At 37.3% G+C, this 27054-nt stretch overlaps 1 protein-coding gene across 1 annotated transcript in view; it reads left to right on the forward strand.

Annotated features, from left to right (window-relative positions):
- Positions 1-552: 552 nt before the first annotated feature.
- Positions 553-27054, forward strand: part of CUNH1orf185 (chromosome unknown C1orf185 homolog) — a 35080-nt gene continuing 8578 nt past the window's right edge. The window contains 3 exon segments of the mRNA XM_053655640.1: positions 553-565; positions 3688-3793; positions 17851-17986. Of these exon segments, the coding sequence (XP_053511615.1) occupies positions 553-565; positions 3688-3793; positions 17851-17986 (255 nt within the window).

Genomic DNA, 27054 nt, shown 5'->3' on the forward strand with positions numbered 1-27054 from the left:
AAATAAAACTGGGAATATGAAGTGGTGGCAATGATACAGAGCAAGTGGAACTGTTGTATATGGCTGGTGGGAAGGCAAGACAGTACAGCCACTCTGGAAAGCAGTTTGGCAGTTTCTCATAAATTTAAATACGTACTTCCTACCTGACACTCCTGAAATAATAACTTATATTTAAACAAATAATCGGTATGCAAGTGTATAGTAGCTGTTCCCCTAACAACCCCAAGCTGGAAACAACCAAATGTCTCTCAACTGGGGAGTAAACAAATTGTGGTACATCTATAAAATGGAATGTTACTCAACAATAATAAGATATGAACTGTTGATACATGCAATAACATGGATGCATCTCAACTGCATTATGCAAAATGGGAAAAAAACTAGACTCAAAAAGCCATATGTTGTATAATACCATATATAAGAAATCTGGAAAGGCAAAAGTATAAGGTTGGAGAATGTGAATGGAAAATAATTAGTGGTTACCAGCAGTTAGTGCTTGACTGCTTACAGGCAGTGTGAGGAAATCGGGGGCAGTGGTGGGGAGGGGGGATGATGGAAGTGTTCTGTAAGTTGATTGTGGTAATGATTAAACACTCTTTGTATTTGCCTAAACTTAATAAACTGCAAAAACATGCATGAAAGTGAATTTTACTATGTGTAAATTTAAATATTTTTAAAGTAAAAAAATCTTAGGTTGTATTTCTTTAAACATTGCTTCTTGGCTACTTCTCTATTCTCTCCTTTGGGACCCTTATTTGCTTCATGTTACAGTCTCAATATTTTCCAGATATTATAATTTATTTTTCATATTTTTATTTTTTTATGTAACTGGGAACATTTTTCAGTATTATCACTTATTTAATTAATTATGTTCAAGGAAGAGTTTACTCCATTTTAACATTTTTTGAAATTTTTATTTCTAAGATTCTTCCTTAGTTCATTTTTGGTCTTTTATTGGTGCTTCAGGACTCCCTTCTCTAAGAGATTTTGGCAATACTGTCATTCACTGTGCCAGAGAGTGGTTTGGTCTAGGTCTTATCTCAGTGATTTTCTTTGCTGCTTCTAGCTAATTCCTGCTTCCAGATTTAGTATGCCTGTGGTTTTACTCCCTACTTATTTCTCTGTTGTTTTTCTTTTTTTGTCCATAGAGATCTTTATCTTATATCTGAGTACAACTATGTCTTTAAATTTTTTAATTTTTAAAAAATATTTTATTTATTTATTTTTAGACAGAGAGGAAGGGAGGGAGAAAGAGAAACAGTGTGTGGTTGCCTCTCATGTGCCCCCCCTTAGGGACCTGGCCTGCAACCCAGGCATGTGTACTGACTGGGAATCGAACCGGCAACCCTTTGGTTCACAGGCTAGCATTCAGTCCACTGAGCCACATCAGCCAGAGGCTGTCTTTAAAAATTTTAAATGTGAGTTTAACTATCTTGCTGTTATCACTTAATACTATCTGACATCTTATACCACTACATCAGTGATTCTCAACTAGGGCAAATTTGCCCACCTTCCAGAATACATGTTAATGCCTGGAGACACTTCTTGTACAATGCACAGGACAGTCCCTACAACAAATTATCTGGTTCAAAACTAAAAATGGAACTGCCTTTTGAACAGCAATTTCACTGCTTGAATTATACCCTAAGAACTCTGAATCACCAATACAAAAGAACCTATGCACCCCAATGTTCATAGCAGCATAATTTACAACAGCCAAGTGTTAAAAGGAACCTAAGTGCCTATCTGTAAATGAGTGGATCAAAAAACTGTGGTACATTTATACAATGAAATTCTGTGCAGCAGAAAGAAAGGAGCTCCTACCTTTTGTGACAACATGGATGGAACTAGAGAACAGTATGTGAAGTGAAATAAGCTAGGTGATGAAAGACAAATACCATATGAGCTCACCTATAAGTGGAACCTAACAAAACAAACCAGCAAGCAAAGTAAAACCAGAGACATTGAAATAAAGAACAAACTAACAGTAACCAGAGAGGAGGGGGAGAGGGATAGCGGGGGAAAGAAGGGGAAGGACTTTCAAGAAACATGTATAAAGGAACATGTGGATAAAGCCAAAGGGGGTAGGATTGAAGGTGTGGGTGGATGGGACAAGGAAGAGTGATGGGGAGAAAATGAGACAACTGCACTTGAACAACAATAAAATAAAAGATTGATAGTGTTGAGGCTCAGAAACCCTGCACTAAATTAAAGAATGCTATAAATTTCTCTTATGATATTGTCCTAACTCATTTTTTAAAAAACTTTTAAAAAGATTTTATTTATTTATCTTTAGAGGGGAAGGGAAGGAGAGAGGGAGAGAAATATCAATGTATGGTTGCCTCTCATGCATCCCCTGCTGGGGACTGGCCTGCAACCCAGGCACGTGTCCTGACTGGGAATTGAACTGAGATCCTTTGGTTTGCAGGCCCGAGTTCAATCCACTGAGCTACACCAGCCAGGGAATGTCTTATCTCATTTCATTGACTTCATTATGTGAGGCATTTAGAGGTTTTTTCCTATTATAAATATCACTTTGATTATCAGCCTTATATAACCTTCTTAATACCATTAATTCTCAAATGTAGACATTTCTGAACCAAAAGAAAACTAAGATTTGAGATGCTGGAAATTAAGGAAAAAACTAAGATTCTTGGCAGCTGGAAATTACTTAGGAAACAAAGTATGAGAACAGTCTTTATTATGTCATATGCCTAATGGAACTTACAATATATTTATATATAAAGATCTTCTGTTAATTTTATACCTTTAACCCCCTTTCTTCCCCCAGATAATATACTCTTAAGTTGTTGTAAGGCCCTTCAAGCTCTACATAGCCTTCTGTGAAAGCTTTCTACAGAGCTTGCTTTCTGCTTAGGGAGCAAATTTCAGAATATTAATGAATACTTGACCACTCTGACTACAGTTGCCTTTTTTAATTCTTTTTTCTTTTTGTACATACCACTGTTAAGACTATTGGTGTTAAGGTAATAGAATAAACAGAGAACTGGCTTTAATTTGCTACCTAACCTTAGTTTAGTTACTTCTCTTACCTGGGAATTTTAACGCTTGTAAAAAGAAGGAGTTATACCTGTAATTCCTATGGGCTTTTTCAATTATAGACCTGTGATAAACTTCTATTTTATATTGCTGTTATTTAGGTTTGGCTATGATCTTTTACTGTTCTTGAGAGAAAGCATAGGTAAAACATTTTAAAATTTCTAAGATCTTAAAAAATTCCTTATACTTGTTCGTCATTTCCCTCATCTAACTTTTTGTAGTGATTGATAATCAAAATCTTAAAATGAAGTGTCTTATGTTGGAGAGCTGCAAAGTGTGATACTAGAAAAATAAATTCACGGCAGGACACGGATGGGAGAAAAGTTGAAATAAGAAGAAAAGAAGGTGACATTTGTATGAAAAGAAACAAAACCTCAGTCTCAAATCCTGGCAGGCTGACAGAAATGTACCCTAGGCCCTAATCAGCATGAGGCCCTGCGTAATTCTCAAACTCGGGGTCTTGAAATTTATTAGAATTGCACAGCAGCAGAATTCAGGTCTCTTGACTTCCTAGTTAATATTTTAATACGACACTATGTAGTATCATTTGAAATATTATATCATTTAATTTTACCTGGATATTGAGGATACATGCATGAAATATTCTTTTATAATTTATTTGTATAGGTTCTATTTATCACTTAACCTATTTTCTGGCTGCTGGGGCTATTACTTTCGGAATTGGTTTCTTTGCTTTGGGATCAGCTTTATGGTTCCTGATTTGCAAACGAAGGTAAGATTTATCAGAGTATTTTACTTTTTCTCTTTTAAAAATCCAATGAAAGATTTTTTTCAAATGGCAGTAAATTTAAATAACTAAAATAGTATTGAATCTGTAATTTGAAGTTTGGTTATAGATCCTTTGATTGGGAGGGAAAGTTTTCCATGTTTAAAGTAACTAGAAAAGGGAAGTCCTGGTAGTGTAATTATCCGGATGGTATAATAACAATCTTCATGCATTAAAATGTTAAAAAATGATGATATCTATTGTATTCTCTAGAAGACATTTTTAATTATAATATAAAACTAGAAATTATTTTAAATTTTTACTACTAATACAGGTTAAAAACATAACTGACAGGAAGACTCCCATTCTTGAGAAGATACTTAAGAAAAGAGCTATATAGTCTTTGGCCAGAGAGAGAAAAAACAAAAGATACTTGACACCTCAGTTCTTTTCAACCTTAAACTTAGGTGGTCTTTTAATTGAATTTATTGGGATGACATTGATGAATGAAATTATGCATGTTTCATGTATACAGTTGTATAATACATCATCTGTATACTGTAATCACCAGTATACTCGGGTAATCACCAGAAGGAAATTGTTGTGTGGGTCTATATGTTGCTTTTTTAGTGGGGCTTCATCCCTTCAACTTTTTCCAGCCCCCCTACTTCCAACCCCTTTCACATCTGTCAGTCTGTTCTCTGTGTCTAGGAGTCTGTTTCTGTTATATTAGTTTATTTTGTTCATGAGATTCCACATGTAAGTGAGATCATATAGTACTTGTCTTTCTCAGACTGGCTTATTCACTTAACATAACAGTCTTCTGGTCCATCCATGCTGTCACAAAGGGTAAGATCTCCTTTTTATGACTCAATAGTATTCCACTATGTAATGGTACTACAGCTTTTTTATCCACTTATCTACTGATGGGCACTTGGGCTGCTTCCAAACTTTGGCTGTTGTAAATAATGCTGCAATGAACATTGGGTTGCATATATTCTTTCGAATTAGTGCTTTGGGTGTCTTTGGGTACAGTCCCAAAAGTAGAATTGCTGGGCCATAGGCATTTCCATTTTTATCTTTTGAGTAAATGTCATGCTGCTTTCCAGAGTAGCTGCACCAATCTGCATTCCCACCAACAGTGCACAAAGGTTTTTTCTCTGCATCCTCACCAACACTTGCTGTTTGTTGATTTATTGATGATAGCCATTGAGATAGGTATGAGGTCATATCTCATTGTGGTTTTAATTGGCATTTCTCTGATGATTAGTGATGTTGAGCATCTTTTCATATGTCTATTGGCCATCTATATGACCTCTTTGAAGAAGTGTCTATTCAGGTCCTTTGTCCACTTCTAATTGGATTGTTTGTGTGTTTTTTGGTTTTGAGTTGTATGAATTCTCTATAAGTTTTGGATAGTAATACTTTAACAGATGTATCATTGGCAAATATATTCTCCCATTCAGTGGGTTGTCTTCTCAATTTGTTGATGGTTTCCTATGCTGTGTAAAACCTTTTTTAGTTTGATGTAGTCCCATTGTTTATTTTTTTCTTTTGTTTCCCTTGCCTGAGGAGATATACCAGAAAAAATATTGTTCCAAGTGTTGGAGATTTTATGGCCTATGTTTTGTTCCAGAATTTTTATGGTTTCTAGTATAACATTTAGACTTTAATCCATTTGAATTTATCCTTGTGTATGGTATGAGAAAGTGGTCTAATTTCATTTTTTTCACATTTCTATCCCAAAACAATTTTCCCAGCACAATTTATTGACTAGACTGTCTTTACCCCATTTTATGTCCTTGACTCCTTTGTCAAATATCAATTGACCACATAGGCAGGGGTTTATTTCTGGGCTATTTTGTTCCCTTGATCAAAGTCTGTTTTTATGCCAGTACCATGCTGTTTTGATTACTATGGCCTTGTAGTATATAAGGGGGGGGCCAAAAAAACCTTGGAATTTATTGATAAAAAACTGCATATTTATTCTTACACACTTAAACTTCAGTCACCTTTAAAGTACTCTCCATTTGATGCAATACACATATCAAGATGTTTTTTCCACTGCTCAAAACAGCTTTTGAGATCATTGATTTTGATGCCATTTAGTGCTTCTGACATTTTTTGTTTGTTTCAACTTTTCCACATTGGCAAAAATGTTTAACTTTGAGGACTATTTTCATCTGGGGAAACAAAAAAAAGTCACTCGGGTAGATCAGGTGAATATAGAAGAGGGTCATGCTGTTTTTGGTCAAAAACTGCTGAACACTCAGTGCAGTGTGGGCAGATGTGCTCGTAAATCACCCATCATGAAATGGACAAGTGGGTTGAGAGTCTTCAGAAATAATTCACTGAAGCTGAACACAGCCTATCACAACAACGCTAGCTGATACACTGATACTAGTGGTTTTCTAGAACAACTCACCTAGTGAGAGAAGCCTGTACTACAATGGGCCTGCCTCCAGAAGATAATTTTGGTTTTGGGGGTGTCCCCTCCGTTACTTTGATATCAGATAGTGTGATTCCTCCAACTTCGTTCTTTTTTTCTCCAGATTGCTGTGGCTATTCAGGATCTTTTATGGTTCCATATAAATTTTTGAAATATTTGTTCTAGTTCTGTGAAATATGCCATTGGTATCTTGATAGGAATTGTGTTGAATCTATACATTGCTTTGGGTAGTATGGACACTAATGATGTCAATTCTTTCTATCCATGAACACAATATATGCTTTCACTTCTTTGTATCTTATTGAGTTTTTTTGTTCTGTGTCTAATTTTACAAGTACAGATATTTTGCCTCCATGGTTAAATATTACTCCTAGGTATTTTATTTTGATGGAATTGTAAATGGGATTGTTATCTTAATTTCCCTCTCTTACAGTTCATTTTTGGTGTATAAAAATGCTACTGATTTCTGGATATTTATTTTGTGTTCTGCTATTTTACTGAATTCATTTATTAGTTCTAGTAGTTTCATGGTAGAATCTTTAGGGTTCTCTATAGTATAGGGTTCTCTTATGTAGTATCATGCCATCTGCAAATAATGACAGCTTTATTTCTTCCTTTGCAATTTGGATGCCTTTCATTTCTCTCTCTCTCTTTTTTTTTTCTTTTTTGGTCTGCTTGCTGTGGCTAGGAATTCCAGCACTGTGTTAAATAAGAGTAGTAAAAGAGGACAACCCTGTCTTGTTCCTGATCTTAAGGGAAACACATTTAGTGTTTGCCCACTGAGTACAATGTTGGCTGTGGGTTTGTCATGTATGGCCTTTGTCATGTTGAGGTATGTTTCCTTAGTTCCACTTTTCTGAAAGTTTTTTTATTATAAATGGATACTAGATTTTATCAAATGCTTTTTTTGCATCTGTTGATGCAATTATGTGTTTTTTTATTTTTTACCTTGTTTATGTGGTATATTACATTAATTTGTTTGTGGATATTGTACCAACCTTGCCTCCCCGAAACAAATCCTGCTTGATCATGGTGTATGATATTTTAATGCATTGCTGGATCTGGTTTGCTAATATTTTGTTGAGGATTTTAAAGATTTTTTTTTTTGAGAGAGAGGGGAAGGGAGGGAGAAAGATGGAGATAAACATCAATGTTTGGCTGCTTCTCACATGCTCCCTATTAGGGACCTGGCCTACAACCCAGGCATATGTCCTGCCTGGGAATTAAACTAGTGACCCTTTGGTTTGCAGGCTGGTGCTCAATCCACTGAGCCACACCAGCCAGGGCCTTGTTGAGGATTTTAGTATCTATGTTCATCAGATAGATTGGCCTATGGTTTTCTTTCTTTGTGGTACCTTTATCTGGCTTTGGAATTAAATTAATGCTGTCCTAGTAATGAGCTTGGGAGTCTTCCCTCCTCTTAAATTTTTTGAAATAGTTTGAGAAAGACAGATGTAAATTCTTTTTTGAATGTTTGGTAAAATTCACATCTGAAGACTTTCAGTCCCAAATTTGTGCTTGTTGGGAGTTTTATGATACTGGTTCAGTTCCATTTGTGTAATCAGTCTACTTAGGTTGACTGATTCTTCCTTATGCAGTTTTGTAAGATTGTATGTCCAGGAATTTATCCATTTTGTCTAGATTGTCCAATTTGTTGGCATATTTGTTTGGAGTATTTTCTTTAAATGCTTTGTATTTCTTAGATGTCAGTTTTTACTTGTCTTTCTGATTTTCTTCATTTGGGTCTTTTTTTCTAGATGAGTTTGGTTAAAGGTTTATCGATCTTGATTATCTTTTCAAAAATCAGCTCTTGGTTTTATAGATCTTTTGTATTGTTTTGTTAGGTTTCATTTCATTTATTTCTGCTGTGATCTTTATCATTACATTTCTTCTGCTCACTTTGAGCTTTATTGGTTTTTTTTCCAAGTTTAAGTGTAAAGTTAGATTATTTGAGATTTTTCTTCTTTCTTGAGATAGGTCAGTATTGCTATAAATTTCCCTCTTATGACTGCTTTGGCTGTGTCTCATAAATTTGAGTTTGTTATATTCTCATTTTATTTATTTCATGGTATCTTTTTATTTCTCCCTTGATCTCATTGTTAACCAATTCATTGTTTAGTGACATGTTATTTAGCCTCTGTGTTTTATGTGTTTTCAGTTTTTATCTTGTGATTGATTTCTAGTTTTATAACATTATGGTTAGAGAAGATGCTCGCTTGATATGATTTAAATCTTCTTCAGTTTATTGATATTTGTTTTCTGTTCTAACATGTGGCTCTCCTAGAAAATGTTTCATGTTTACTTGAAAAGAATGTATATTCTACTGCTCTGGGGTGAAATGCTCAGAAGATATCAATGAAATCTATCTGATCTAGTGTGTCATTTAAGGCTGCTGTTTCCTTGTTGATTTATTTTTGTCTGAAAGCCCTATCCATTGATGTCAATGGGGTGTTAAAATCCCATACTATGCCCTAACTGGTGTGTGGCTTGGTGGATTGAGTACCAACCTGTGAAAAATTTGCCAGTTTGATGCCCATTCTGGGCACATGCCTGGATTGCATGCCAGGTCCAAAGTAGAGGGTGATTGAGAGGCAACCATATGTTTATATTCCTCTTCCTCTTTCTCCCTCCTTTCCCCTTTCTCTAAAAATAAATAAATGAAATCTTTTAAAAAGAAAAAGAAACATACTATGACTATATTGCTGTCAATCTCTCCCTTTATGTCCATTAAAATTTGCCTTACTTATTTAGGTGCTTCTATGTTAGGTGCACCTAATATGTATGTGTACAAGGGTTATATCCTCTCGTTGGACTGCTCCCTTTATCACTATGTACTGTTCTTCTTTGCCCTTATTATGGCCTTTGTTTTAAAGTTCTTTTTTCAGATATAAATATTGCTACCCCACCTCTTTTTTCTTTGCATTTCATGAAATATCTTTTCCATCCCTTTATTTCTGGTCTATTTATATGTGTATCTTTCACTTTGTAGTGGGTTTCTTGTAGACAGCATATACATGGCTCTTGTTTTCTTATCCATTCAGCTAGCCTATATCTTTTGATTGGAGCAGTTAAGCCATTTACATTTACAGTGATTATTGATAGGTATTTATTTATTATCATTTCATACTTTTAACTATGTTTCTCTGTTGTTGTCTTCTTCTCTTTTAGTCCTCCACCTCTTCTTTCCTTCCTTCCTCCTCCTCATTCTCTTTCTCAAGGCTAATTAACATTTCTTGTAATACTGATTTGGTGGTAACAAACTCTTTTAGCTTTTCTTGTCTGGGAAGCTCTTTATTTCTCCTTTAATTTTAAATGATAGCCTTGCCTGGTAAATTAGTCTTGTTTGTACATTCTTGCTGTTCATCACTTTGAATATTTTTTATCCATTTCAGGGCAAACCCTCTGGCCTGAAATATCTCTGCTGAGAAATCAGCTGTCAGTGTCATAGTAGCTCCCTTGTAGGTAACTGTGTTTCCTTTGCTGTTTTTAAGAATCCCACTTTGTCTTTTTCCTTTGCCATTTTAATTGTGATGTGTCTTGGCGTGGGCCTTTTTAGGTTTATCTTATGTGGGACTCTCTGTGGTTCCTTGATTTGTGTGTCTTTTTCCTTCACCAGGTTAAGCAAGTGTTTGGTCATTAATTCTTCAGATAGGCCCTTGATCCCTTGCTCTCCCTCTTCTCCTTCTGGTACCACTGTAATGAAGATGTTACACTTCATGTTGTCCACAAAAGTTAAGCTATCTTCAGATTTAAATTCTATTTTTTTCTTTTTGCTGCTCTGATTGGGTGTTTCCTGCTACTTTGTCTTCCAAATCACTGATTTGAATCTCTGCTTCATTCAACCTACTGCTTATTTCTTCCAGTGTACTACTTATTTCAGATAATGTATTCTTCATTTATGACCTGTTTTTTATGGCTTCTGTGTCTTTTTCATGCTTTTGAAGTTCTCACTAAGTTGCTTATAGTTATCCATTTTCTTGTTAGTGTGGCCTAATGTAGTAAGTGTCCTGTGGCACAACCTCTCCTTATCACCCAAATTGGGTACGCAAGGTGCTCCCTTTGTGTGGGCTGAGTATACCCTTTTATAGTTGAGCCTTGGTTGCTGTTGGCAGACAATGGGAGGCATTTACACAGTCCAGTCAGCTACAAGGACTGGCTGTGACCACTGACTACCAACTTCCACCTTCTGTGGAAGATCAGCTTTGCAGGACCAGGGTGGTAGTGCTCCAACATGTTCTGTAGCTGTCCACTTGGTGTGTTAGTCCTGGGGTTTCCTGGGTGGGGTAGGCCAAGGTCAGCTCCCACCTATGTTTTGTCCAGGTTCACCCTGCCTGAGCTGTAAAACAATATAAATGGCTGCCACTTGTGCTGGGCTTGGAGATTCCCAGGTGAAGCCGAGGTGTACCTCTTGCTGCCATTAGGGCTCACTACAGCCAGCTATTGCTTGTTTGATAGGATTTAGGAGCCAAGACCAGCTGTTCTTATGAAAAAGAAGCTTGGGTGGGCTTATAAATTGGGAAGGGTGGAGCCTCTGTGGATCTCCAAGGTGGATCACACCATGTTAGCCAGGTTGATGGAGGCTCAGTATAGCACCAGCCTACTGGAGGAGGGCTCAGCAAAGGGATAATGGCCTCTATTCTCCCCAATGCTGTACACTTCAGTCTCTCCCTATATACCATGGTGGGGCACATATCTTGTCCCCCCAAATGGTGCCTCTTCATGTCTGCTTCTATGTATTAGGTAGATCTACTATGACTTCTAGTCTTGGTAGGGTGGCCTTACATAATAGGTGTCCTGTGGGACCCAGTAGCTCAGTCTCCTTGATCACCTGAGCTGGGGGCTCTAGGAATGTCCCTTATGTGGGTTATGTGGACCCTCCTATTGTAATTGATTCTTAATTGCTATTGACCCATTTATACATGGGGTCAACCCTCAGGCTTGCTTACTGTGAAAATCAACCACAACCACAATGTAGGATATGCTGTGCAGGTGCTGACCATACAAAGTGAAATTCATGTCAGCAGGGTCTGATACCTGCTGAGATCTCCCTTTGCATATGCCACCTAAGAAGCTAATTGAAGCCTGCTCTAATATTGTCTGAAGCTGGACTTTTTGTGTGTTGGTTCTGTGGTCTCTCGGGAAAAACTCTAGTGCATACCAATGTCAGACACTACCTGTGACTGGCCCTGGGAAACCTATTTGGAGCTACAAAGTGATTCACACTTTGTGGCTGCCTATGCTGGGCCTGGGTGTGCATGGGAAGGACCAGCTGGGCTCCAAGGTTAGTTTTTACCAGCACTAGACCTAGGAGCAGGTGTGCAAAATCCCCAGGCACCTTAAGATCTGCCTCTGCCTGCCTCCACCTGCCTCTGACTGCCTCCACCTTCCAGCTGCCTATTAGGCTTAGTCACTGAAAGAGACTCTGGCAGTACTTAAGTTGCATGATGTAGGTTCTCAGTGAGCCACCAGGTTGGGGCACATAGTGTTTACCAGATCGATACAGGTTTAAACTTAGTGTCAATGCAATGCCTGAGGCCATTCAGCAAATATCCCAGGGTACATCAAGTCCTAGTGCTTGCATACCATTGTGGCAGGGCAAGGTGTCAGGGGGTTGTCAGTGTGAGGTCAGCAGGTTTATCAGGCCTAAACAGACCATGATTTGGCCTTGCACAGAGAGGGCTCTGCACCAGTCAGGAATGTGAGGGGGGAGATGTCCCCTGTCCTAGAGTCACACTACTCAGTTTGTCCCATATTTTTCCCAGAGCCTGATCTCATTAGGGTGGAGCTGTCAGGAGTCGGGAGGATGGGGCCTTGAAGGGGAGGTGCCAGTCAGGCTTTGGGGAAGGGGGAGTGGTCCCGAGCCCAGAGCCACACAACTCAGTCTGCCTTGGATTCTACCCAGACCTTGTTGGGGTGGAGCCACCAGGAGTTGGGAGGGTGGGGCCACCAGGGGCTCAGAGACCTGCTTAGCAGATCTCCCATGAGGGATAAGCACCAGTCAGGTTCACAGGATAGTGGGGATAATGGCCTCTGCCCCAAATCTACACAACTCAGTCACTAATACCCTCTGAGCCTGCCCAGACCTCTACATCCCAGCCCAGGCAGCTGACTCTTCAGCGGGACTCTGTAGGGTAGGTCAACAGGCAGTCTATAGGGTGGGGCTGTTGCATTCCCCCAGGCTGATGCCATATAGAGTGGGGGCACTCCACTCAAGAATGATGTCATCTACAGTGTGGGAGAAGAACTCAGCCTAGTGAGCCTGGAAGCTGTCCCTTCAGCTCTCTCTTCAGAGCCACAAACCCCAGTCTCTCTTCACATGATTCCAGTCTGCTCCACTATCCCTTTGCCTGAGCCAAGGTGAGTGGCTGTAAATGAGATTTTGTGCATTAGCCCTTTAAGGGGTCACTTGTGTCTCTAGTAGAACTGTGTCTCTCCCTGGTAGGTAGAATTCTCCATGATTTTTACAGTCAAATGTTAAGTGGGTGCCTCTTCCTGGCTCTGGTGCTCTGCACTGGGGAGTCCAGCTTGGGGTTGAAACTCCACACTTCCCAAGGGGAACCTTTGCAGCTGAGGTAGCTCTCTGCCCACGGACATGAATTTAGCCCTTTTCATATATCCCCCCCACCTTCCTACCAGTCTCAATGCAGCTTCTTCTGTAATTCCTTAGTTATAAGACTTTTATTCAGCAAGTCTTCACTTGGATATTCAGATTGAATGTTCTATTTGTTTGTTGTAATTCAACTTTTGTCCTGGGAGGAGATAAGTGTAACACCCACCTACTCCACAGCCATGTTGGATTCTCTTTAAAATTTGGAATTTTTAATATTTAATCAGTTTAGTATTTTCTTTGATGTTTAAAAAGTATAAGTTGTAACATGATCTTCCCACACACTCTTCCAGTGTTCCCTATCACAGCAAATGAATAGTTATTATCTATCTACTTATGCAAGTTAGAAACTAGAAATCATTCATTCAATCTTCCAACAAATATTTATTGGGTGCCTGCCTTTGTTATGTGAACAAGTCAGACAAATTTTCTATCTCATAGACTTGCAGTGACAATGGGAGGAGACAGATAATGAACAAATAGAGTGGTCAGGGAATGTCTTTTCAGGTGAGCAGTATTTAATCTGAGAGCTGAATGAAAAGGAGACAGACATATGAAGATCTTGTGGAAGAGCTTTAGAAACTGAAGATATAGTAATTTCAAAGACCCCAAGTGGGAATAATATTGGTATTATTCAGAAAATGGAAAGGCCAAAGTGAATAGACAGCACCAAGAGGAAAATGACGAAATTGAAGAGGTAGATAGGGGCCAGATTACACAGGAATTTGTAAGCTAGGAGAGCAATTTTCAACCTTTCGTATCTCATGGCACACATAAACTAAAATTCTGTGGCATATAAAAATATTTTTTATGTCAATCAGACAAAAAAATAGGTATAATTTTGATTCATTTACACTGCACAGCTATTGTGTTGGCTATTGCCATTTTTCCTCTAAGGAAAAAGAGGTCAGTGACCCTAACTAAGTAGTCAGGTATTGCATGTTTTTAAAAATTCCTGTGGCACACCAGTGTGTTGTGGCACACCAGTTGAAAATTGCTGGGCTAGAAAATGTAGTTTTAATTTTATTATTTGTGCTATGAAGATTTAAGCAGGGGGATGACAAATCACCATCATCTTAATAGCTAACACTGAGAGCTTACTACAGAGCTAGACTTGTTCTAAGTGCTTTATATGTTATCTCATTTAGATTTCATAATAGGCTCATGAGGTAGCAGTAATATTATCCCCTTTTGAAGGATAATAATGTCACCTATGGGTAAATTAATTTTATAACACTTCTTAAAATTTTAGATATAATTCACAAACAAAACAGTGCATAGATTTTAAAGGTATTATGATGAATTTCAACAGACACATTTCCAGTCAAGTTCTAGAACTTTTCGATCAACCTGTAAAATTCTCTCATGCTCCTTCCCAGGCACTACTCCGCACCTCCTACCCAGGGGCAATCATTACTCTGACTTTCATCCTCACGGATTAATTTTGCCGGTTCTTGAACTTCATGTAAATGGAATCATATGAACTTTGTGCCTGCTTTTTTCACTTAACATATATTTGAGGCTCGTTTGTGCTGTATTTATCTGCAATTCATTCTTTTATTGATGACTAGTATCCCATTGTATGAATATGACTGATTTTGTTTATTCTTCTGTTAGTGGACATTTGGGTCATTTCAAGTTTTTAGCTTTTGGCAATAGGGATGCTGTGAACCTTATTGTATACATATTTTTGCTTACATGCTTTTACTTCTGTTGGGTAAATACCTAAGAATAAAATTGATGGACTGTATGATTAACTTTTTATAAGAAACAGTCAGTTTTCCAAAGTGGGTATATATTCTAACCGACAATGCATGAAAGTTTTGATTTATATTTTAAAAAGTTTTTTCTTGTCTGTGAAGCCTGAGTTTTAATGGAGCAAGCGTGAAAGCAAAGAGACAAGTTAGGAAGCTTTGTGTAGTCCAGGTGAGAGGTGATAGTGTCTTGGACTGATATGGAAGTAGAGGAGATGAAAATAAGGGTTGGATTCGGCATGTAGGTAAAGTTAGCAGGGCTCATTGATGGATGAGGTAAGGAAAGATAAGTGAATTGGCCAAATTAATGCTAACACCTACGCATGTATCATGAGTGACTGAGTAGTTGTTCATGCCATTTACTAAGACGAGGAGGTGATTACAGGAGAGAGCAAGCTGAGGAAATGGCGATAAACTAGGATGTGTTTTGGATGTACTTATCACAACCTACTAGACATCCAAGTAGACATTTCAAATAGACAGTTGAATATGACATGTATGAATTTCAGGAAAGAAGTCAGATTGAAGATTTAGGTTCTCTAAAGTCACAGAACTGGATGGGAATAATCAGGGGGTGATTTTTTAAAGAAAAGAAGCTAGGACTGTGCCCTTCAGCTCAGCAACACTTAGAAATATAGCAAAGAATAAGAAGAATCAATAACACCTGGGAAACATGTCAAGGAAGTCAAAATTATGACATTATGAAAATGTTTCAGGAAGAAGGCAACAACCAGCTATGTTCAAGGTGCTTAAGAAGTTGAGAAAAGTGAGGCTAGAGAAATAATTTTTGGATTTGGCAAGTTGAAAGTTATTGGTGACCTTAAAGAATTTTGATGGAACCCTGGTTGGGTATCTCAATTGCTTAAAGCATGGTCCCAAAACACCAAGGTTGCAGGTTTGATCCCCAGTCAGGGCGCAATAAAATTTTTTTAAAAGAATTTTGGTGGAGTGATGGGTTCAGAAGCTTACCTTTGAATTAAACACAAGAGGTGAGAAAATTGAGACAAGTATGGACATTTCTTTTAAGAAGCTCTGTGTGTGTGTGTGTGTGTGTGTGTGTGTGTGTGTGTGTGTGTGAAGAGGAGTTGATAAATGGGGCAGTAGCTGGAGGAGAATGTGGGGTCAAGGAAGAGGTTTTTTTTTCTCTTTCTCTAAAGATGAAAGACCTACCTGATATCCCCCATACTCTTTCCCATCCACACTAAACTTGAACCATCACCAAAATCTACTTAATTTACTTCATAAGTTGCTTGAATCTATCCATTTGTCCCCACTACCACTGCCACCACCTTATCCAAGTTATCATCATCTCCCACATAGACTACTGTAATAGGAGTTCTAACTGAACCCGTACCCTAACTGTCACCCTTGGACCCTAATCTCTCCTGCACACTTAAGCCAGACATTGTCCAAATACAAATCTGATCAAAAGATCCCATCCTTGAACCCCATCCCTACTATATTATAAAGGAATTCCCATTGTTTTTAGGATAAAGACAAAACCACATGACTTTTAAATCCCTAGATGGTCTTCCCATGCATATTCCCTGATTTCATCTACCACGTTCCCTCTTGCTTTCTGTGTTTCAACTGCACTTGTTCTAATCTGCCCACTAGATGTTTGGACTTGAGTTTCTCTCTGACTGGGATATTCTTACCCCCACATCTCTCCTCCATCACACTCTGTCTAATAACTACTACTTTTTCTTCAGTTGTTCAAGTCAATCATCCCTTCCTCAGAAAAGTCTTCCCTGACCTCTCTAACCACATTAATTCCTTTTGTTATATTGTACTTGCATAGTACTGAGTAGCTTTCCTTGATAACACTTTCCACACTTGTAATTTTTTATTTTCTTGTGATTATTTTATTGTCTGTCTTCCTTACTAGTTTTTAAGCTCCATGAGAGCAATGGCAGTTGAGGGTAGTGACTGTTTTTCTTTTCTTTTGCCAACATATATACAGCGCCCAGCACAATGCCTGACACATAGTGAGTACTAAAAAAATACTCATTAAGTAAATTAAATTCAATGAATGAATGAACCCTAATTGTTAATACCCCATTAAGTAACACAATATAGACTCTTTAATTAATTTGGATATTCTCTAGTATCTCTGGAAGAAGAAATGGCGGTTAACATTATTATTTAAGTCATTAAGTTGAGAATAACTGTTAGAAACTATATTCCCTGATATATAACTATCTTTGATCATCTGGGATTTTACTTACTGCTTTATTATTTTAAACTCTTTCTCTCAAAAATTACCTGTGGTTGTATGGGCAAATATCACAGATACTTTTCTTTTGTAAATCATTAATTTCAGTTCAGTTTCCTGCCACTTAACTTTGTCAGAGATATGATTAAACATAAAACTGATCATTGAATTTCATTTCACTTAATTTCCTCTGCCATTAAGGGCAATTTTATGAAGGAACTACTTAGCATTAAAGTCGATTAATTATCTCACAACCAGAAAAAAACTTTAAACTCATAGTTACACATGACTTCACTTATACATGGAATCTAAAGACAAAATAAAAAACAAAATAGAAACAGACTCAGAGAACAGACTAGTGGTTGACAAAGGGGAGGAAGGGTGAGGGCTGGGTGAACAAAGTGAAGGGATGAAGACATACAAATTGGTAGTTACAGAACAGTCACAAAGATATAAATTACAGCATAGAGAATATGGTCAATAATATTATAATAACTATTTATGGGGCCAATAATACTGTAATAACTATGTAGGTGGATACTTGAAATATTGGGGAAGCCATTCTGTAAAGTACATGACTTTCTAACCACTATGCTGTGCATCTAAAACCAATACAGAATAATATTGAATATAAACTGTAATTTAAGCATTTTTGAAAAAGATTTAAAAATTCATGGTTGATCTTAAAACTGTAAATATTAACCCTGCATAAGAAGTAGATTAATTTACATTCTACGAATAAAATAGGTACAATGAAATCTGTAACATATGAGAAGGCAATATATAAGTTTATTTGTGCTTTTAAAAATAAATATGGGTGGAGGGATTGAGCAAAAAAAACCGGACTCATGGACATAGACAACAGTGTGGTGACTGCAGGGGGAAGGGAGTATACAGGGGTTAAATGGCAGTAGAAAAAATTACAACAAAGTTTTTTTAAAAGAATAAATGTGTAGTAATATTTATTCTATTTTTTATACCCTCATGTATAACTAAAATAATTCATTTTAACAATATTCTATGTAAAATATTTTTCAGAGAAATATTTCAAAATTCTGAATTCAAAACAACTGATGAGAGATGCAGCCAAAGACCATCAGAGGCAAAGAATAAATCTCATTCTCAATGTGTTTTTATTTCTCGAAATTTTCATACAGGAACATTTCAATTAGAGGTACAGTGAAATTTTTTCAAATAATTTTTTTGATACCATGTCATCAGCATTGTCGTCTTTCAATTTTATCTACTGTTATTTTTTAAGATGAGGGACAATAATATGAGCTAAATTTAAATTACCCAAACTAGTTATGGTTTATATTATAGAACACTGAAAAAAAATGAAAATGTCTCCTATAGTTGCTTCAGTAAATCTCTAGCCTGAGAACCTATATTCTCCATATTGTTATGGTGAGGATAAAGGGCTAAGAAAAACAAAGCCAAATTGCCAGGCCTATCAGAGAGAAGAGATTTGGAGATAAAGAGGATACTCAGATAAGCCTACAATTGGCTGGAACCAACTAATAAAAATAAAGGTTTTATTAAGCCTTCATTATATCCCAAGCTCTGTACCTCCCCTTATTGAGGATAGTAAGATATGAATCCTGCATTCAAGGTGCTAGCTAGTGCAAGTGTGAAAGGCAGAAACTCAATTAACTCTGTGTTATGTAAGTGTCAAAATACTGCTAAGTGAGGGAGAGACCAGTAGAAACTTAAAAGTATGATATAGTTAAATAAAGCAAACAGTTTAGTGGTTTTATAACATTAATAGTGAAATAGCAACAAAATGATAATATGTCAAAGTTTCATTTTACATCTTGAATATTGAATTCAAGTTCAACTCAGTGTGTATTTGTTCATTTAACAAACATTTTTTGAGTGCCTTAAATATGGCAATACTAGTTTCGGCACTGAGTCTACATAAACAAATCAAGACATGAGTCCAGACCTAGATGATCCCAAAGTTAGTAGAACAGAAAAACATACAAACTAAAAATTATAATGTGATAAGAGCCACAAAAATAAAGAAATGCAGACAAGGAAGTATAAATTAAGAAAGGCTGCATGGAGAAGACATTTTTAGCTGGGTTTTGAAAAGTGAACAGAAGCTGTCCAGGAGAGAAAACAAAGAACAGTATGTTCAAAAGCTTGTAGCTATGAAAGAAGTAACATGTTCAGAAGAATGTTATAATGTGCAGGGATGCCCAACCTTTTGGCATCTCAGGGCCACATTGGAAGAAGAAGAGTTGTCTTGGGCTACACATTAAATATACAAACACTAATGAAAACTAATGAGCAAAAACAAAAGGTTTTAAGTAAATGTACAATTTTGTGTTGGGCCGCATTCATAGCCATCCTGGGCTGCATGTGACCCATAGGCAGCAGGTTGGACACCTGATTTATTTATTTAAAGACATTGAAAATTTTAATTTAAATTATTTTATTGTTGTTCAATTATAGTTGTCTGTATTTTCGCCCCACCCCTCCTCCCTCCCCCTCCAAACCCACCTCCCTCCCTTGCTTCCACCCTCCCCCTTGGTTTTGCCCATGTGTCCTTTATAGTAGTTCCTGAAAACCCTTCTTCCCACTGTCCCCTCCACGCTGCCCTCTGGACTATTATTAGATTGTTCTTAATTTCAATGACTCTGGCTATATTTTGTTTGCTTTTTTCCTTTGTTGATTATGTTCCAGTTAAAGGTGAGATCATATGGTATTTGTCCCTCACCACCTGGCTTATTTCACTTAGCATAATGGTCTCCAGTTCCATCCATGCTGTCACAAAGGGTTTAAGTTCCTCCTTTCTCTCTGCTGTGTAGAATTTCATTGTGTAAACGTACTATAGTTTTTTGATCCACTCATTTGCTGATGGGCACTTAGGTTGCTTCCAGCACTTGGATATTGTAAATCGTGCTGCTATGAACTTTGGAGTGCATAGGTTCTTTTGGATTGGTGTTTCAGGTCTCTTAGGGTATAATCGCAGGAGCAGAATTGCTGGATTAAAAGGCAGTTCCATTTTCAGTTTTCTGAGGAAATTCCATACTGTTTTTCACAGTGGCTGTACCAGTCTGCATTCCCACCAACAGTGCACTAGGGTTCCCTTTTCTCCCCATCCTCTCCAACATTTGTTCATTGATTTGTTTATGTTGGCCATGCTGACAGGTGTGAGGTTGTATCTCATTGCGGTTTTAATTTGCATCTCTCTAATTGTGATGCTAAGCATCTTTTCATGTGTCTCTGGGCCCTCTGTATGTCCTCCTTGGACAAGTTGGACACCTGATTTATAAAAGAGGCTAATGATCCTTGGGAAAAGATCCTGGAGATGACATTATGAGGAGCCTCATTTGCAGCTTAAGGATTTTGGATTTTACCCCATATACTACAAATCCACTGGCAGCATAGTGGAATTATGACCAAGAACATAGATTAAAGAGGTTAAAATCCTTGCTCTATCACTACTAGCTTTGTAATTTTAGGCAAGTTACTTGTCAGTGTCTCAATTTCTTCATTTGTAAAATGAGGATGGTTCATCTCCATAAAATTGTTATGGGAATTAAATGAATTAGCATATAAAAATCACTCAGAATAGTACCTAGCCATATAGTGAGCACCATACAAATATACTGCTCTTCCTGGAGGGCTTCAAGCAGGCAGGTTTAATGATCAAATCAGTTCTAAAGAATATTAAGGAAAGCTCTGACTTTCAAATGAAGGATATTTCGAAACAGAGATAGCATTGCAGATGCTATTTAATATTATGAATGCATTTAATATTAATTGAATTTACTGATACCCATCGCATGCTAGGAATTTTGCTAGGTACCATTGATACAATGGTATCTTCATATCCAATGCAGAATACAACAAAAATATCATGAGTGCCATGATGGAAGAAGTACAAGTAAAGGAGTACTAAATTTTAACTAGGTTGTTTATTATTTATTCATCACATATGAATAAGTGTTTATGTGCCAGGCACTGTTCCAGGCAACTGGAAATTTGCTCTCATGAGACTTATAGTCTAGAGGGAGACATAAATAATGTACAGGTAAACACAAATCATTCTTTGGGACTCTTGATAGTCAGCGAAAGGAACCTAATTCAGAAGAAAAGGGAAAACATAGTATAAAAGAATAATACAGTGTTGACCTCGGCCACAATCAGTTTCAGTATATACAGGACTCTCTTTCATATGGTCCCTCTTTTTCTCACCCCAATTTCTGCTCCTTTCTCTGTATTGGTGTCTTTCTTACTACAGAGACAAACAGGAGGATAAACATTTAAAATGTGGTTTAAATTAATGTAGAACTCTAGCTTAGTTTCTAAAAGAGCTTTATTGTGTAATGCAACCTACACAAAAAGAATACACACACAGTTTAAAGAACAATAAATGAAATTTTTATACCCACCACTCAGAATAAGGAATAGAATACTACCAATACCTTTCAGTCCTGAGTCTTTCTCTCTTAAATCCTGCACTCCCCTGCTTTACTGAAGCACCTACTATCCTGCAATTGCAATGAACTATTTACTTGCTTTTCATTATTTTACCACAAATGTTATAGATCTTTAAACAATGTATTATTAAATTTTATGTTTTGGGGCTCCTTGTATAATATACTTTTTCCTTTTCATGCAGTATTACATTTCTGAGACTCATCCTAGTTGGTCCATATATCCCTAGTTCAGTATTTTTACTGTTATATGGCATTCCATTATTGAAATATATCAAAATTTATGTTATGGATGTTGGGCCTTTTAAACAAAAAATTTTATTTATTTCTTTTCAGAGAGAAGGGAAGAGAGGGAGGAAGAGAGGGAGAGAAACATTGATTGGTTGCCTCTTACACACCTGCAACTGGGGACCTAACCTGCAACCCAGGCATAAGCCCTGATGGGAAAGCAAACCAGTGACCTTTCATTTTGCAGGATGGTGTTCAGTCCACTGAGCCACACCAACCAGGGCTGGGTTGGTTTTAGTTGTTTCCTTGTTTTTAGGAAATTTCAGTGGGAAATATATCTAATAGTAAACTGCTGACTTATGGGTATGTGCATGTTCAATATTATTAGATAACTTTAAACTGTTTCCCAAAGTAGCCGTATCAATACCCATTCCCCTAAGGCATGAGTAGGTGCTAGGATTGCTCTGCATCTTCAAAAGTTTTGATATTTTTAGGCTCCTACTTTTTTTGACAAGCTGATGGCTGAAATAGTATCTTACTATAGTGTTTTGTTAACAGAATTTATTTTTTGAGTTTTCGGTTCACAGTAAAACTAAGCAAAAAATAGAGTTCCCATTATCCCTTGCCCCACACCCTCCCCCATTATCAACATCCAGAGAGGCACATTTTTTATAATCTTTGAACTTGTATTGACACATCCTATCACCCAAAGTCCATAGTTTACATTAGAATTCACTCTCATGTTACACATTCTATGGGCTTTGGGAAAAATATGTTTATGTATCATATATGATATATTATATATGATATACTGGGTCCAGCACAAATAACTCCCCCCTTTTATTACAATATCTTTTATTGCAAAATCACAAGCATGTAATTCTGTAGCATAACAATATCATACTCAAGCATACCACATGACATTTTAGGTGAAATGTTCAAATTAAAACTACAAATTATTACACCCATATTATTACCCTACCAACCATACTCAAGCAAGTCTTACTTCTGCAGGACCCTGTATATTGTCAAAACCATAGAGGGGGTGGGGAAAGGGAGAGAGAGAAGAGGGGAGGATAAAGGAGGGGATGGGGAGAGATCCACCATTATAGTATCAACCAGAATAGTTTCACTACCCTAAAAATCTTGTTGTTCTTTGTCTGTTCATTCCTTCTTCCCTTCTAATCCTTGGCAAGAACTGATCAATTTCACTGTTTTCATAGTTTTACCTTTTTCAGAATTCCATATAGTTGGAGTCATATAATACGTAGCCCTTTTAGATTGGCTTCTTTCACTTAATAATATGCATTTAAGGTTCTCTCTGACTTTTCAAAACTTGATAGCATTTTTTTGTGTGCTGAATAATATTCCATTGTATGGATATACCACAGGTTGTTTATCTATTCCCTTGCTGAAGGACATCTTGGTTGCTTCCAAGTTTTGGCAGTTATGAATAAATCTGCTATAAACATTCATGTGCAGATTTTTGTGTACACATATGTTTTCAACTCATTTGGGTAAAATACTATCATAGTTGCTGGACAGAATGCTAAGAGGTATTTAGCTTTGTAGGAAACTGCCAAAATATCTACCAAGCTGGCTGTACCATTTTGCATTCACACTAGCAATGAACAAGAGTTCCTATTTCACATCTTCATGAGCATTTGCTGGTCAGCATTTTGGATTTTCACCATTAAAATAGGTAGATAATGCACTTTGTTGTTTTAATTTGCATTTCCCTAATGACATATGATGTTGAACATCTTTTTATATGTTTATTTGCTGTCTGTATGTCTCTTTGGTGAAGTATCTGTTTAAATCTCTTGCTCATTTTTAACTGGGTTGTACATTTTCTGGTTGTTGAGTTTTAAGAGTTTTTACATTAATTTTTAAAGATTTTTTATTTTTATTTATATTTAGAGAGAGAGGAAGAGAAGGAGAGAAACATCAATGTGTGGTTGCTTCTTGTGTGTGTCCCCAAGTGGGGACTGGACCTGCAACCTAGGCATGTACCCTGACTGGGAATCGAACTGGTGACACTTTGGTTCACAGCCCAAATCCACTGAGCTATACCAGGCAGGGGTTGAAGTTTTTATATATTTTTAATAAGTGTTTTGTCAAATATGCCTTTTGTAAACATTTTTACCCAGACTGTGACTTGTCTTCTCATTCTCTTGCTGTTTCACTGTAGTTTTAATTTGTATTTTCCTGCTGAAAAATGAGGTGATTGTTTTTTCTAAAATTCATTGGCCATTATGGTTTTTTCTTATGTAAAATGCTTGTTCAAATCTTGTCTCTTTTTCTATAAGTTTGTCTTTTAATTATAAAACTTTAAAAGAATTGTTTATCCTGGATAACTAACCCTTTGTCAGTTATTTTCTGTCTTCATACAATTTATGGCCCTCCTCTGCACTATTTTTATGATATGATATGATATGATGAACAAAAATTCCTTTATTTTTAATGTAACCTAATTTTTCAGCCCTTTCTTTTATGATTTATTATTCTCTTCCATATTCCAAAATCATAAAGATACCCTTCTATATTGTTTTCTAAGAGTTTTATAGTTTTGACTACATATGCCTTTAATCAATCTGGAATTGATTTTCATGTTTGGTGTAAATAGGTGTCCAATTTCAACTGTTTTCATATGGGTTTTTTAGTTTAAATATATTTTATTGATGATGCCATTACAGTTGTTCTATTTCCCCCCTTCATTCCCCTCCACCCTGCACCCCCACCCCCACCATTCCCCCCCTTTAGTTTATGACCACGTGTCTCAAGTTCTTTAGATTCTATATTTCCCATACTATTCTTGCCCTCCCCCTATCTATTTTCTACCTACCATCTATGCTACTTATTTTCTGTACCTTCTCCCCCTTCTCCTTCTCCCACTCCCCTGTTGCTAACCCTCCATGCGATCTTCATTTCTATGGTTCCACTCCTGATCTAGCTGTCCTCTTAGTTTGCTTTTGTTTTAGGTGTGGTTTTTAATAACTGTGAGTTTGCTGTCCTTTCACTGTTCATCTCTTTTATCTTCTTTTTCTTAGACAAGTCCCTTTAACATTTCATATAATAAGGGCTTGGTGATGATGAACTCCTTGAATTTGATCTTATCTGAGAAGCACTTTATCTGTCCTTCCATTCTAAATGAAAGCTTTGCTAGATAGAGCAATCTTGGTTGTAGGTCTTTGGATTTCATGACTTGGAATACCTCTTTCCAGCCCCTTGCCTATAAGGTCTCTTTTGAGAAATCAGCTGACAGTCTGATGGGAACTCCTTTATAGGTGACTGTCCCTTTAGCTCTTGCTGCTTCTAGGATTCTCTCCTTCATTTTAATCTTGGCTAATGTAATTATGATGTGCCTTGGTGCGTTTCTTCTTGGGTCCAACTTCTTTGGGACTCTCTGAGCCTCCTGGATTTCCTGGAAGTCTATTTTCTTTGCCAGATTGGGGAAATTCTCCTTTATTATTTGTTCAAATAAGTTTTCCACTGGTGGCTGTTCCTTTCCCCCTTCTGGTACCCCTATAATTCGGATGTTGGAGCGTTTAAAGATGTCCTGGAGGTTCCTAAGACTCTCCTCATTTCTTTGAATTCTTGCTCCTTGACCCTTTTCTGTTTGTCCATTATTTGCTTTCTTCTGGTCCACTGCATTGATTTGAGTCCCAGTTTCCTTTTTATCTCTATGGGATTCCTGTGGAATTCCATTCATTTCCCTTAATTTAGCCTCCATATGTTTCTCTAATTTGTGGCTGTAATCCACCAGATCTGTGAGGAAGGTGATGACCAGTGTTTTAAACTGTGCGTCTGAGAGTATATAATATGAGAGATATAATCTTGGGTAATATAATTATGATGTGCCTTGATGTGTTTCTTTTTGGGTCCAACTTCTTTGGGACTCTCTGAGCTTCCTGGATTTCCTGGAAGTCTATTTCCTTTGCCAGATTGGGGAAGTTGTCCTTTATTATTTGTTCAAATAAGTTTTCCACTTGTTGCTCTTCCTCTTTCCCTTCTGGTATCCCTATAATTCGGATGTTGGAACGTTTAAAGATGTCCTGGAAGTTTCTAAGCCTCTCCTCATTTTTTTTGAATTCCTGTTTCTTCGTTCTTTTCTGATTGGATGTTTCTTTCTTCCTTCTGGTCCACAACGTTGATTTGAGTCCCAATTTACTTTCCATCACTATTGGTTTCCTGTGCATTTCCCTTCATTTCAGTTAGTTTAGCCTTCATAAGTTCCTCTAATTTATGACTAAAATCAACCAGTTCTGTGAGCATCCTGATCACCAGTGTTTTGAACTGTGCATCTGAAAGTTTGGCTCTTTCTTCATCACTTACATTTATCAGCTCTGGGTCTCTGAGTTGTTCTTCAGCCATGTTTTGATCTGTTTGTGCCTGTTAGGTATGAGGAGCGGAGCCTTAGGTGTTCACCAGGGTGGGGCCACCCAGGTCGCTGGGTTGTGATGCTGTATGTGGGGGTGGGGTCAGAGAGGGACAATAGCAGTCCCCTCTGCCACTTCCTGCCATTGGGGCCTGCGCGGTCTGTCTCACTGCTCGATCCTTCACCAGTTTATCTGTGCACAAAGGTGTAACCGTGGTCAGCCCTCAGTGGGTCTACCGCCTTGCGCCCTCAGTGGGTCTGCCTGCTGCTTCTACACACCTGGGATCTGCCCATGGCTGCTGGCGCACCTGGGTCATATGCCCAGGTCGGTCTGGTGGATCTTTCCTGCCTGACTCTGCTCTGCTGCTGGCTCTGCCCTTCTTACCAGTTTGGCTGAAGGGTTCATTGTTGTCAGACTTCCATGTAGTTCAATTTTCTGTGGTTTGGCTGTGTTTTTGTTGCTAAAACTTTAATGTTTTTAAACTTGGTTGTGTGAGAAGGTGCAGTGCTTCCACCTATGCCTCCATCTTGGCAGAAGTCTGTTTTCATATGTTTGACCAACTGTCTAGTAGCATTTACTGAAATTATTTTGGAATTTGGAGGAGAACTGCATAGAAGTTTTAGATCAGTTTGGGAAAAACTGATTCTTTATTAAATTTCTAATTCATGAACATGATGTTTCTCTGTATTTACATGTCATCTTAGTATCTTTCAATAAAGCTTTATAATTATCTTCATAAAGGCCATGCATATCTTCTTAACTTTTATTATAGGAAAATTTATGTGTTTATGTTTTTGCATATGATTTTTAAGTAAACTTTTTATCTTGGAGTAATTTTAGATGTATAGAAAGTTTCAAAGATAATATAGAATTCTATTATACTTTTCACCCAGTTTATCCCAATGTTAAAATCTTAAATTGCCACAGTAAATTTGTCAAAACCAAGAAACCAACATTGGTACATTACAGTTAATTGAATTCCAGACTTTAGATTTCACCAGTTTTTTAAAATTTAATCTTTGTAGTGTTTTTTTCCATTACCATTTAGTCTTCTTACACCCCCCTCACCCCATCAATCACCACACCGTTATCCATGTCTATCAGTCTTTTTTCCTTTTTTTCTCAATCCCTCTATTTCCTCACTTTGCCCCCCAACCACTAGCTGTTATCCTGATTCCCATCTGAGA

The sequence above is a fragment of the Artibeus jamaicensis genome, unplaced genomic scaffold (genome assembly GCF_021234435.1).
Source record: "Artibeus jamaicensis isolate MK-2021 breed Jamaican fruit bat unplaced genomic scaffold, CSHL_Jam_final scaffold_1019, whole genome shotgun sequence".
NCBI classification, from domain to species: Eukaryota; Metazoa; Chordata; class Mammalia; order Chiroptera; family Phyllostomidae; genus Artibeus; species Artibeus jamaicensis.